General features: G+C 36.0%; 1 protein-coding gene across 1 annotated transcript; it reads left to right on the top strand.

Moving 5' to 3' along the window:
* The first annotated feature begins 6,627 nt into the window (after positions 1 to 6,627).
* LOC105114250 (ABC transporter B family member 15-like) lies at positions 6,628 to 13,018 on the top strand. Its single transcript, XM_011010744.1, has 7 exons — positions 6,628 to 6,917; positions 7,027 to 7,081; positions 7,214 to 7,392; positions 7,587 to 8,044; positions 8,133 to 8,673; positions 9,990 to 10,901; positions 11,449 to 13,018. Exons 1-7 carry the CDS (start codon positions 6,690 to 6,692, stop codon positions 12,853 to 12,855), a joined length of 3,780 nt encoding a protein of 1,259 aa, XP_011009046.1. The 5' UTR covers positions 6,628 to 6,689; the 3' UTR covers positions 12,856 to 13,018.
* Positions 13,019 to 13,321: the final 303 nt, after the last annotated feature.

Below are 13,321 nucleotides of genomic sequence, written 5' to 3' on the forward strand. Positions count from 1 at the left end.
ATAAATGAATTTATCGACTTGTACTAACACATCTTCAATTATTCCTCTAGGCACTTTTACAGATCTATCGGCAAGTAAAAGAGATATAGAAGTTGGTTTTAACTCACCTAGATTGAGACTCTGAAAAACTGAATATGGAAGTAAATTCACACTAGCACCAAGATCAAGTAAGGCTCTTTCAATTTTATGCTCTCCAATAAAGCAAGAAATTGTAGGACAACCAGGGTCTTTATATTTCAAAGCATTATTATTCTGAAGAATAGCACTTACTTGTTCGGCTAGAAAGGCTTTCTTTTTCACATTCAGTTTCCTCTTCACAGTGCATAGATCTTTCAAAAATTTAGCATAGGAAGGAACCTGTTTAATAGCATCCAGCAAAGGTATATTGATCCTTACCTGTTTGAAAATTTCATAAATTTCAGAATTGTGATTGACTTTCCTTTGTTTGGTCATGGCTTGAGGAAATGGAAGTGCTGGCGGTGAATCAGTCGTTTCTTTGCAATTTTCAGATTCAACCCCTTCCTTACCCTCAAAGATTGACTCATCATCTTTCTCATAAGGTTCAAGAGAGGGTTTTTCAATAACCTTACCACTGCGCAGAGTAGTGACTGATTTGACTTGATCCATGTGTTGGCTTCCGGAACTACTTGCATTTGCATTGTATTGCCCTTTGGGATTTTGTTGTGTTTGAGATGGAAACTTACCTTTCTCTTGGAAACTGAGAGCAGATGTTAATTTTGCAAGAGTATCTTTAAAATCTGTCATGTTTTGAGCAAGTTGAGTATTGATTGTCTCTTGCTTTTCAATGAATGCATGCAATGTTTCCTCAAGATTTCTTCTAGGAGGTGGAGCATAAGGAGGTGCATATCCATGAGAATTTTGGAAATTATGGTGTGCTTGAAACGGTGGTTGTGAAGTTTGTGCATTGTCACTCTTCCAACTGAAATTTGGGTGATTCCTCCAACCAGGGTTGTATGTTTGGGAGTATGGGTTGTGGTTGGCCCTTTGAAAACTGTTTAAAGCATGGGCTTGTTCATGGAGACATTCTTTAAAAGAAGGCAAGGTTGGACAATCGTTGGTTGAGTGTTCATTTGTTTCACAGATTTGACACACAATGTTTTCAACAGATTTTAATTGACCACTCTTTTTCAATTCTAGTGCCTCGACTTTTCTAGCTAAAGATGCAAACTTGGCTTGAAGGTCATGATCTTCCCTAAGGTTGTACATACCTCCACTAGATGTATGAGGTTGAGTTTTACTCGGTGCCTCACAAGTACCCGCGGTGTCCCAATTTTGAGCATTTTCAGCTAACAAGTCTAAGTACTCCATTGCTTCATCAGGGTCTTTATCTTCAAAAGTTCCATTGCACATCAATTCAACCATTTGCCTATCTTTAGGTGTTAACCCTTCATAGAAATGTGAAACCAATCTCCATGTTTCAAAACCATGATGAGGGCAAGTACTAAGCAAGTCTCGATACCTATCCCAACATTGGTAAAATGTTTCTCCTGGTTTTTGAGTGAAAGTGGTGATTTGTCTCTTGAAAGAGTTTGTTCTATGAGATGGAAAAAACTTCTTTAAAAACTGTTGTTGCATTTCATCCCAAGCACGAATGGATCCTGGTCTTAAATTTTGTAGCCATGTTTTAGCTTTATCTTTTAATGAAAAAGGAAAAAGCTTTAATCTAATGGTGTTCATGCTACAATTTAAATTATTATATGTGTTGCAGACCTCCTCAAATTCCCTTAAATGCAAGTATGGATTTTCCAATTCCAAACCATGAAAAGAAGGTAAAAGTTGAATAATACCTGGTTTAAAATTAAAATGAGATGCATCAGGAGGAAAAACTATGCATGATGGTGCACTTGTTCTTGTGGGATTCATGTGGTCTCTAAGTGTTCTAGCACGGTTATTCTCATTATTCTCATTATGAAGTGATTGATTATCTTCTTCGGCCATATTTTCTGAAAATGATGAGGATACCCTACAAAGTCTACCACTTGATGTACGTGACCACACTCTCATGCACGTGTAGGAATAAAATAAAAAGAAGAACAAGAAAGCAAAAGAAGGAGGAAGAAAACAAAATAAAAAGAAACAAAAGAAAAGAAACAAAGTTATATACAAGAAAAGTGAAAAGAGAAAATAAAATAAATACTATAATTTATACAAGAACTTACCTCCCCGGCAACGGCGCCAAAAACTTGACACGACTAAAAGATTGATGTCTTCTCCCAAGTGCAGGAGTGTCGAAGTAATAAATAACCCGGCAAGACCGGGGTCGAACCACAGGGAGGTTAATTGTACAAATTATAAACAACAATTATAAAACAACAATAACAACAACAACAATAGTAATAATAATAATAATAATAATAATAATAATAATAGTATTCTAATGTGTTGTATTGTTATAATTGAAAAAAAAACAGTAATAAAACAAGTTTGAATTATTAACGTGAATTAGACCTATTATAACAAGTTCCTATACCAAAAGAACTCCAAATGACCTCAAAATTTATATCGGGTGTGATTAGAACCTTAAAATTTTGTATATAAAATTTGAGAATTTTCTGAATTTATCTAACCCAATATTCCCTTATGATATGAATCTAACCTATTACTATATGTTTTAATCCTAACATTGGTTACTACAACAAATAATCTTCAAATGAGCTAACATTTTATAAAGGGTGCAATAAGGACTCCTAGAACTAGTATATAAAATTTCATAATTTTATGAATTTCTTTGTTTCAAATTCTCCCCTATTTGTCTATTGTGACAAATTCAACAAAAGTGACTTTTGATTTTTTTTTGAATTTTTTTTACTCTTTTATGCTACTAATATATTTTGAGATAGAAAAAAACTAAATAAAAACCTTTTTTTTTAAGGAACCCTAAATGCAAACTACCAAGCTTTAGATATAAAATAATCAAAAACCAAATAAAAAACAACTAAACCTAAGGAAGCCCAAACTAACAAGAATAAAATAAATGATATAGCTTGATTTTTGAAGCCTGGCTTTGATACCAACTAATATGGATCTTTTGATCACATGGTCAAGTAACCCCAACAAAATAAATAACAAATCAAAAAGTCAAAAATCAAGTTTGATAAAACCTTGACCTAGAGATAACCCTATACCTAAGAACTAAAGGTATTAAAAAAAGTCTTGAACCTAGATATAACCTTGTATCAAAGAATCCTAAGCATGTGAATGATGTCGCAAAGCCAGTTAATCTTTGATAAGTCATGTATGATTTTTTTCTTTGAAAAAAAATGGTTGTTTTATCACAAATAATAAAAAAGAAAACTCATGTTTATTCTTCAACTTGCTGCTAAAAATTACTCCTAAAAAAACATAATATAGTCTCCTCTAACTAACCCTAATAGACCTCTTTTGGGTTGTAAGCCAATTAGCTTAAACTATTAATCCATTAATATAAGTTCAGAAATGAAATCCATTAATCTAATGAGCCAAGAAAAATCCAAATTAAAAATAATTATTTTGCAATAAAATAGGATAATAAAAATAAAGTCTGCATGCTAAAGTTTCCCCATATAGCCTAAATTTCTAATTTTTGTATATTCTTGACAGATTTTTAGTCTTGACTTAAAACATGTTATTCTCTCTTATCTAGATGAATTATTAAGCTTATCTTATATGAATGGTGGGTGGAAAGCTTGAGATGTCTAGTTTTCATATAAAAACTTGCATCACCACAAACTTCTACTTGTAGTTCCTGATATGTCCCAAATAGTATACAAAGATTTAGTTTGGTAGAGTTGACAATATTTGTCTAGCAACTTCGACCCTCTAAAATAATATGTTTTCGAACTTCATTTGACTTGAACATTTGCAAATATATAGCTCCATGTGTCTAGTATCTTGCTATAATACTTAAAATCATCCTACTATATGATTTGAGAGATATGTCTAATCTCGCAAAACTAATCAATAGATATTTTAACATCAAATTCAAACATGTCTTGGTTCATATTAAGAGAAGTTTAGTTTATATTAGGACTAAATAGAGTCTCTTTATAATGGGTTTTCTGAAATGCATAAACATAGCATAAATAATAAATTTAGTATTTTTTTATAAGTCATAATGATCTTGTTAGACAATCTAGGGTTATTTAGGTTTTATACAAAGATTATCTAAAGAATAATTCTTCTCTTAGTTTGATCAACTTCTTAAGGCTGGGTTGTTGAAAATCATAAATTATCTAATTGCCCAGAGTTTAATAGTAATTCACATAAAGTACTAATAAGAAATTTCTTAAAATTAATTATCTAATATAATTTAATTTAAACTCAAATTAGATAAAAATTTGAGTTAACCATATTTTTATTTTAATAAACTAAATTTAATAATAATATAAAAAAATATTTCTCATCCTGATTTTTTTTAATCCGCAACATGACAATGAAAGTAATCTACTTTTGATATTAAGCCTATAACACTTTTTTTTTTTTGATTTATGTGGGGTGTCCGGGCCAGCTTACGCGCACCACGACTAATCCCCACGGCCCCCGGAACATCCTGCAAGCCCAGTGAACAGGTAAGGCACCGCGGGGGTGACAGGCGTGCATGGTGAGGTTCGAACCCAAGTGCGGAGAAAGGGGACAAACCCCTCCCACCACTAGACCAGAACCTCACTTGCAGCCTATAGCACTTTTGTTATTACTAGTAAAAACAACCGCACTCGAGTCCACATGCTATTAAAAATATGGCACTTTAATAAAAAGAAAGAAAAGATTTATTTATTTATTTATTTTTGCAGTATCAGGAAATGTGATCTCTCTTATTTAAAAAGGGAATTACATTTCTTTGCTTTGCAAAGAATTAATATGATATCAGATGGAATATCAATTTTTCAAGATTCTGCATTTGCTAACAGAACATATACAATATCTGTTGGTATCATGTTGTCCCAGATCGGGGGAGGGTTTAAGATTAAAAAATTTCCTACCAAACATCTTATGTTGTCCCAGATCGGGGGAGGGTTTAAGATTAAAAATTTTCCTACCAAACATCTTTTAAAGGATTTCAATTACAAAATAACAACAATCTGGTGAACGAAGAACAATCAACCAATCTCAATGAAGAAGTGATAAAAGTTATGAAGGGAGTTTACAGAATAGATCACAAAACACACACATATTTTATTACAAAACATATGCAAGAAGGCTAAGATGGAGTTTTAGACGATAATTAAGATCTTATGTAACATAAATGCATATAAATTAAAAGGGAATTCCTGTTGGTAGTAAATTTATTATATAATCAATTAATCCATTGTAAAATATTATCAAAAGAAATAAGCTTCAAGTAATTACTTGTAAATCTAAATTAAAGATAAGAGTTGTGGACGATTTGCAAGACAAGACTGAAAAGTAAAAGAAAAAAAAAATAACACCTTTTAAAATACTCGAGAAAAATTTAATAAGTATAACTTAATTAGTTAGTTTTTAAATTTATTATTTATAAATTATTAATTTGAGTTTTATAAATTTTAAAATTATTAAAAATTAATATAATTATTAATTTAAAAATTTATATAATTAATCAAAATGTTTTCAAGCTGATGCAAACATCCACTATGATAATAATAATAATTATACACACTACTGTTTATAAATGTTTGAGAGGCTACATTGGAGAATCGGGCAGCCCGGTTCTATCTTGCTTTATTCTGAACGGTGTCGATGAGATGGTGGGAATTTTAGCGGGCACATGAGCGGCGGCATTCAGAGGCACCACTGCACTGCATTGGACGAGAGCGGAGGTGCACTGTAGCAGAGGTGTAGTTGTGGTCATTAAAATAAGACTGATGAGTCAACTGGAATTGTATATGACATCCATGGGATCATTATTACAACGAGCAGAATAGAAGGAAGCACGCTCGCCACCTTGACAGACGGCCTAGAAAAAATAAAAAAAACTTATTTTTATAAAAGAATATACATAAGGGTATTTAAGCAAGTAGCCATCAAGTGGCTCCCAGTAACCCTCTGGGCGTCACTAATGACGCTTTCATGGCAATATTGAAGATTAAATTGAAGATTAAAGTCAACCGTGATCCTGCAACTCCATTGTTTCGTTTTAATAAATAGTAATCACTGTCCACATGTATAAATAGGCTTACATCATATGCCTCCTTGATCAGAACTCCTGCTCAGTTGTCAATAAGGAGACCCGTTGAGCTCTTATCGAAAAAAAGTGGTTACTTTAAATTTATTTGGGTCCGGTCCCACAGATAAAAGGGTTTGAATGACTGTATGGGATTCCGGGCTGAGCAGGAATTAATCAAACTTTATTGTTTTTTTATATGTTTTTAGTTCGTGATATAGTGATAGTATAAATAGTTTTTTTTTTTAATATATATTATTTCATGTATTTCAATCGCTACCACTGCCCCGCTAATCACCTCTATATAATAGATACGCCGAGAGCTAGTGTCTCCAAATTTGTTTCTTGACGAAGGGCGTCGCAACCTCTTAAGAGAAAACAAATACTAGTAATTCACGGCCACATACATATAGTGCTGTGAACTCCCTCTACCCCCACCACACCCCCCCCCCCCCTCATCACCCCCAAAACCCCCCCCCCCCCCCCCCCCCCCTCTCATCACTCTCATAACTTTCATAACTATTTGTTTGTGCATGCTTGATCAAAGGTCATGGGGACCGGGGAAAATAGCAAGAAAGGCAGAGATCATGTTGGGTCCATACGCTCGATTTTCATGCATGCAGACCGTGTAGATTGGTTGTTGATGGTTCTTGGATTCATTGGGTCCATTGGTGATGGGTTCTCAACGCCTCTTGTGCTGTTCGTGACTAGCAAATTGATGAATAATCTTGGTGGAATATCTTCTTCTGCTGAAGCCTTCTCTCATGGCATTAACAAGGTACTTTTCTTTCATTTCTCCTTCTCTTAGTTCTTCTTTTCGTTGTTTGTTATTCAAGCGTATCCAAGGCTGACTTTCAATTACTAAACGTGTGGATATATATTGACAGAACGCGCTGGCGCTTTGTTACCTGGCCTGTGGACAATGGGTTGTTTCTTTCCTCGGTGGGTAAATTATTTACTATTAGAGGTTATGGTTAATCAGCTTCTGTTCACGATCACCTCAATATATAGTTAATAAATTAAGAGAAGGTGAGTAATAATATATAAATATGTAACTTTGGTGTTGATTATCAGAGGGATATTGTTGGACAAGAACTGGTGAGAGACAGGCCACGAGAATGAGAGCAAGATACTTGAAAGCCGTGCTAAGACAAGATGTTGGTTACTTCGATTTGCATGTAACAAGTACAGCCGAAGTCATCACAAGTGTCTCTAACGATAGCCTCGTAATTCAGGATGCTCTTAGTGAAAAGGTGCATGTCCGTTTCATTACTTAATTATGTCAAAAGAAGCGTTTTCCTTCCTAGCTAATTAATTTCTTTTACGATGCGTAGGCATAATTAAGCACCTACAGGAATATTTGGAAGCAAAAATATAAGATTTGTTCGTAATTTGTGCTCAAGTGTAAATTAGTAGCTAATTCTGACGATTTTTCAATGGGAATCAGGTGCCAAACTTTTTGATGAACGTAGCAATGTTTTTTGGGTGCTACATAATCGGATTCGTTATGCTATGGAGACTAGCAATCGTGGGACTTCCTTTTGTTGTGATTTTAGTAATTCCTGGTCTAGTCTATGGACGGACTTTGATGGGAATAGCTAGAAAGACGAGAGAAGAGTATAACAAGTCGGGCACAGTAGCAGAGCAGGCAATATCTTCAATTAGGACTGTCTTTGCCTTTGTTGGTGAGGCCAAAACCATAGCTGCATACTCTGCAGCTTTAGAATATTCAGTTAAATTGGGGTTAAGACAGGGGCTGGCAAAGGGCTTGGCTATCGGCAGCAATGGTGTTGTTTTCGGTATTTGGTCTTTTATGTCTTATTATGGCAGTAGAATGGTCATGTACCATGGCTCTGCGGGAGGAACTGTTTTTGCTGTCGGTGCCGCCATAGCTGTGGGTGGCTTGTAAGTACACTCACTTCTTGTCTCATTTAAATGTTAATTAATTGTTACCGTCTCTGAGCTATTTATTTGTGTTTGATTATTTAACTAGGGCTCTTGGTGCTGGTTTATCAAATGTGAAGTACTTCTCGGAAGCGTCTTCAGCTGGAGAACGTATCGTGGAGATGATAAATAGAGTCCCGAAAATAGATCTAGAGAACATGGAAGGTGAGACTTTGGAAAATGTTACAGGCGAAGTAGAATTCAGGCATGTGGAATTCGCATATCCATCAAGGCCAGAAAGCATGATCTTCAAGGACTTTTGCCTAAGAATCCCAGCAGGGAAGACGGTGGCCTTGGTGGGAGGTAGTGGGTCGGGGAAATCAACAGTGATTGCACTGCTGCAGAGATTTTACGACCCACTAGGCGGTGAGATACTTTTTGATGGCATCGCTGTTGACAAGTTGCAACTCAAGTGGTTAAGGTCACAAATGGGCTTGGTGAGCCAGGAGCCTGCTCTCTTCGCCACAACTATCAAGGAGAACATCCTTTTTGGGAAGGAAGACGCCACCATAAACGAGGTTGTTGAGGCGGCAAAAGCCTCTAACGCCCATAACTTCATATGTCATTTGCCACAGGAGTATGATACCCAGGTTTGTCTCGTACATACCACCACAACCACTTCCCTCGGAAATTGCAATACCAAACATTTGACATTAACATTTCCCGTCTTATTTTGATTTCTGTACCAGAGTGGCGTCTACATCAAGTCCATCACATGTCGATTGTCATCTTTATACCTTTTCCCTTTTTTAGAGCATCTTCAGGATAAAGATGCTTTTTAAAAACTAAATTAATAAAATAACATTTTAAATATAATTTTTTTATTATATCTATTTAAATAGAAAAAACCATTTGAAAAGCTAATTGTATTGAAATAAAAAAATAAATATTTTTTTACCACATGGTTGTATTTATTTGATTTATTTTTATTTTATTGGTTTTAGTTTTTTCAAGAGATATATAAAAATAATATTTTTATTAAAGTAAAGACATTTTAATATTAAATTAATAAAATAGTATTTTAGATAATATAAGTATACATGCTTCAATTAAAAAAAACTATCTATTAAATTGAAAGAAATAAGTGTTTTTTTAATGAATTTAATATCATTTTTTTATTGGTTTGTTTTTTATTAGTTTATTAGTTTATTTTTTCTATTTTATTTGTTTTGAATTTTTTAAAATATATATAACTATTATTTTTAGAAGATAAAAAGACATTTTAATATTTTATTTATAGCATGTAAAACAAATATAAAAAAGTTGCATTTATAATCTCTATTGTCTTGTAGCAAGTGTATTTTTTATTGGTATTTTGTATGGAACAAATACGACTGCTTAGGATTACTATATTATTTATCTACTCGTAGCATAGGGAGTTGACCCCCACGTAATTAAAACTGCAAGTTACAATTGCAGAGTGTACCAAAATCCATGCAGGGAGTGCGTGGCCGTCACAGCCACTCAAGATGGAGCTGACTCGAGCACCTTCCTCCACCCCTAAAGATCTCCTTGGTTTTCCTTACCTCGATTCGAGTTCTTCTTAAAAAGGAAATTTATTTTTTTAATAAAGAACAGGGCACCACTTATTATTACAATAATTGCCCATCTGGTATGAGTGTCTGTTTGTGTTGACAACCACAAACAATGCTTTCACTTGCTGGCTTTAAATGATTTGTCTGGTCACTTACAATGGAGCTCTCTTCTTCCCTGATCATATCATGTATAATCTATACATCCAAGGAATGTCTTTTTTTAAGAAAAAGAAAAAAGCAATGTACTGATAATGTACTTCTAACTACTCCTTAAATTAAGACTAGAAAGCTGTAATTAATATTATAAGATCCCCATGCACAATCTAAATTTTCAAGTACTTGAGACAAAATTAACTATACGTGATTGGCAGGTTGGTGAGAGAGGGGTTCAGATGTCAGGAGGACAGAAGCAAAGAATTGCGATTGCACGAGCAATAATCAAAGCACCAAGAATCCTCCTTCTGGATGAGGCAACAAGTGCTTTGGACTCTGAATCGGAACGTGTTGTCCAAGAAGCTCTAGATAAGGCTGCCGTGGGTCGAACCACGATCATCATCGCTCACCGTCTCTCCACAATCCGCAACGCCGATGTGATTGCCGTGGTCAAAGATGGTCAGATAATGGAAAGCGGTTCTCATGGCGAACTGATCGAAAATGAAAACGGTCTGTATACATCACTGGTCCTTCTTCAGCAAACAGAAAGGGAAAAAACTAATGAAGATGCCAGCGCTGATATTTCACCCCCATCTCTTATTTCAAACATGGACGTGAATAATGCTAGCAGTCGTCGACTGTCAATCGTTAGCAGGTCAAGCTCTCAAAACTCAGTAACACCAAGTCGAGTCTCACTTACTGCAGGAGAGATTGCCCTAGTTGAGGAACAAAAACTTACAGTGCCGTCATTCAGAAGGTTGCTAGCTTTGAATCTACCAGAATGGAAACAAGCTAGCGTTGGGTGTTTAGGTGCCGTTATATTTGGTGGTGTTCAACCCTTATATGCATTTACAATGGGGTCAATGATATCCATATATTTTCTGGCAGATCATAATGAGATCAAGGAGAAGATAAGGATTTATTCGCTGTGTTTTCTGGGCTTGGCGTTTTTGTCGCTGATAGTTAATGTACTTCAGCATTATAATTTTGCATATATGGGCGAGCATTTAACGAAGAGGATTAGAGAGAGGATGCTTTCAAAGATACTCACCTTTGAAGTTGGATGGTTTGATCAAGACAAGAATTCAAGTGGGTCAATTTGCTCGAGACTTGCCACAGATGCTAATATGGTATGCATTTTTTAAACCTCAAATTTCAATACAATCCGTTGATTTCTTTGTTAATTACTATGATTTTTTAGGTTTATTTAGAACTGATTTCTAATTATTAAGTAATACCCCCACTTGGATACATAAACTAGTTTTATAAATTGTGTTTTTATTAGTGTGTATTGAAAATTGAAAAAAAATGATTTGCTCTTCCTTTCCCCATGTTTCCTGACTATATATAGAATCTTAATGGTAAAAGTAACTTGTAAATGATATCAGTTAATGTCAAGGGTTCTTGAGAGTAGAATGTGCTTCATATAAGACAATTTTGTTTTATTTTATTTTCAATTTTTCTCTTATGGGCTTGAGAGGGGAATGTTAAGCTTATTGATGCTTGTTAGTTGAAGAGGGCAGATAGATTTTTGTTTCTTTGCTCTAGGTTTATTGAATCGCCTTCATATGTGTATTATTATTTCTTAATGATGCACAAGAGAAGGCATTATGCTGAACTTTTTGCCAGTAGCTGGTTCACTGATCATAGACCTCTGTGGACTATGGTATCGGGCAGGTGAGATCTCTAGTGGGAGACAGGATGGCTCTTCTTGTACAGACAATCTCTGCCGTGACAATAGCCTGCACCATGGGCCTTATCATTGCCTGGAGGCTAGCCGTTGTGATGATTGCAGTCCAACCCATTATTATAGTCTGCTTTTATGTCCGGCGAGTTCTACTGACAAGCATGTCTCAGAAGGCCATCAAAGCACAAGATGAAAGCACCAAGCTTGCTGCAGACGCAGTTTCCAACCTTCGAACTATCACCGCCTTCTCCTCTCAAGATCGGATCCTGAAGATGCTCGAAAAAGCCCAAGAAGGTCCACAAAAAGAGAACATTAGACAGTCGTGGTATGCTGGTATTGGGCTGGGCACCTCTCAAAGCCTGATGTCGTGCACTTGGGCGCTAGATTTTTGGTATGGTGGCAGACTCATCTCTCAAGGTTACATCACAGCGAAAGCCCTGTTCGAGACCTTCATGATCCTCGTAAGCACTGGTCGAGTAATAGCCGATGCAGGAAGCCTGACGACGGATCTGGCCAAGGGGTCAGATTCCATCCGGTCAGTCTTCGCCGTGCTGGATCGTTACACGAGAATCGAACCAGAGGACCCTGACGGTTACCAGCCCGCAGAAATAGAAGGGCATGTAGAGCTTTGTGACGTTGATTTTGCATACCCAGCCAGGCCCGATGTCAGGATCTTCAAAGGCTTCTCAATCAGCATTGAGGCAGGTAAATCAACCGCATTGGTCGGACAAAGTGGGTCGGGAAAATCAACTATCATTGCATTAATTGAACGTTTTTATGATCCGCTAAGGGGCACAGTAAAAATAGACGGCCGGGACATTCGGTCATACCACCTGAGGTCACTGAGGAAGTACATTGCTCTTGTGAGCCAAGAACCCACGTTATTTGCCGGCACGGTCAAGGAAAACATCACATACGGCGCATCCAATGAAGTGAGTGAATCCGAGGTAATGGAGGCAGCTAAAGCAGCAAATGCTCACGATTTCATTGCTGGATTAAAAGATGGATATGACACATGGTGTGGGGACAAGGGAGTGCAGCTATCTGGGGGCCAAAAACAACGTATTGCAATAGCCCGTGCCATCCTGAAAAATCCAGTGGTTTTGCTCTTGGATGAGGCAACCAGCGCGCTTGACAGCCAGTCGGAGAAGGTTGTTCAAGATGCCCTGGAGCGTGTGATGGTGGGGAGGACAAGCGTAGTTGTGGCGCATAGGCTAAGTACCATTCAGAATTGTGATCTCATCGCAGTCCTGGATAAAGGGAAGGTGGTGGAGCAAGGGACTCACTCATCTTTGTTCTCGAAGAGACCCACCGGGATTTACTACTCGTTTGTACGTCTCCAGGCCCAGAGGACAACACAAAACAGTGCCACCGCCACGACCGCCGCATTCAGTTAATTATTGACCATGGTTATCAGGGTGAAAATTGAGCCTGGGGTTATTCCTTTCTCTTTTTCTTTTCATCTGATTGTCATCGAAATTAATGTGCTGAAAGGACTCTTGACATTTTGAATGCCAAATTAATCTTCTTCTTTTCCCTGTTATTAGAGGCAGTTTCTTTATTTTTATTTTTTCTTTTTGAAGACAATTCATGTTTGAGTTTCGTATTTTGCTCCAAGTTGTACTATTAATAAATAATTATAACAACTCTTCGTAAAAATTTAATCGATTAAGTTTTAAATTTATTTTAAATTTTTAAAATTAATAAAAACCTGTAAAATTAGTAAAGATATAATCAAACTATTTCGAATATTTATAATAATAAAAATAAATAAGTAAATATGGCTTAAAATTTATCCAAGCAACTATACATATCCAATAAAGGAGAGAAAGCATTAAATGTCTGCTTTGATTCTCTTAATTA

The sequence above is a fragment of the Populus euphratica genome, unplaced genomic scaffold (genome assembly GCF_000495115.2).
Source record: "Populus euphratica unplaced genomic scaffold, PopEup_1.0 scaffold505.1, whole genome shotgun sequence".
NCBI classification, from domain to species: domain Eukaryota; kingdom Viridiplantae; phylum Streptophyta; class Magnoliopsida; order Malpighiales; family Salicaceae; genus Populus; species Populus euphratica.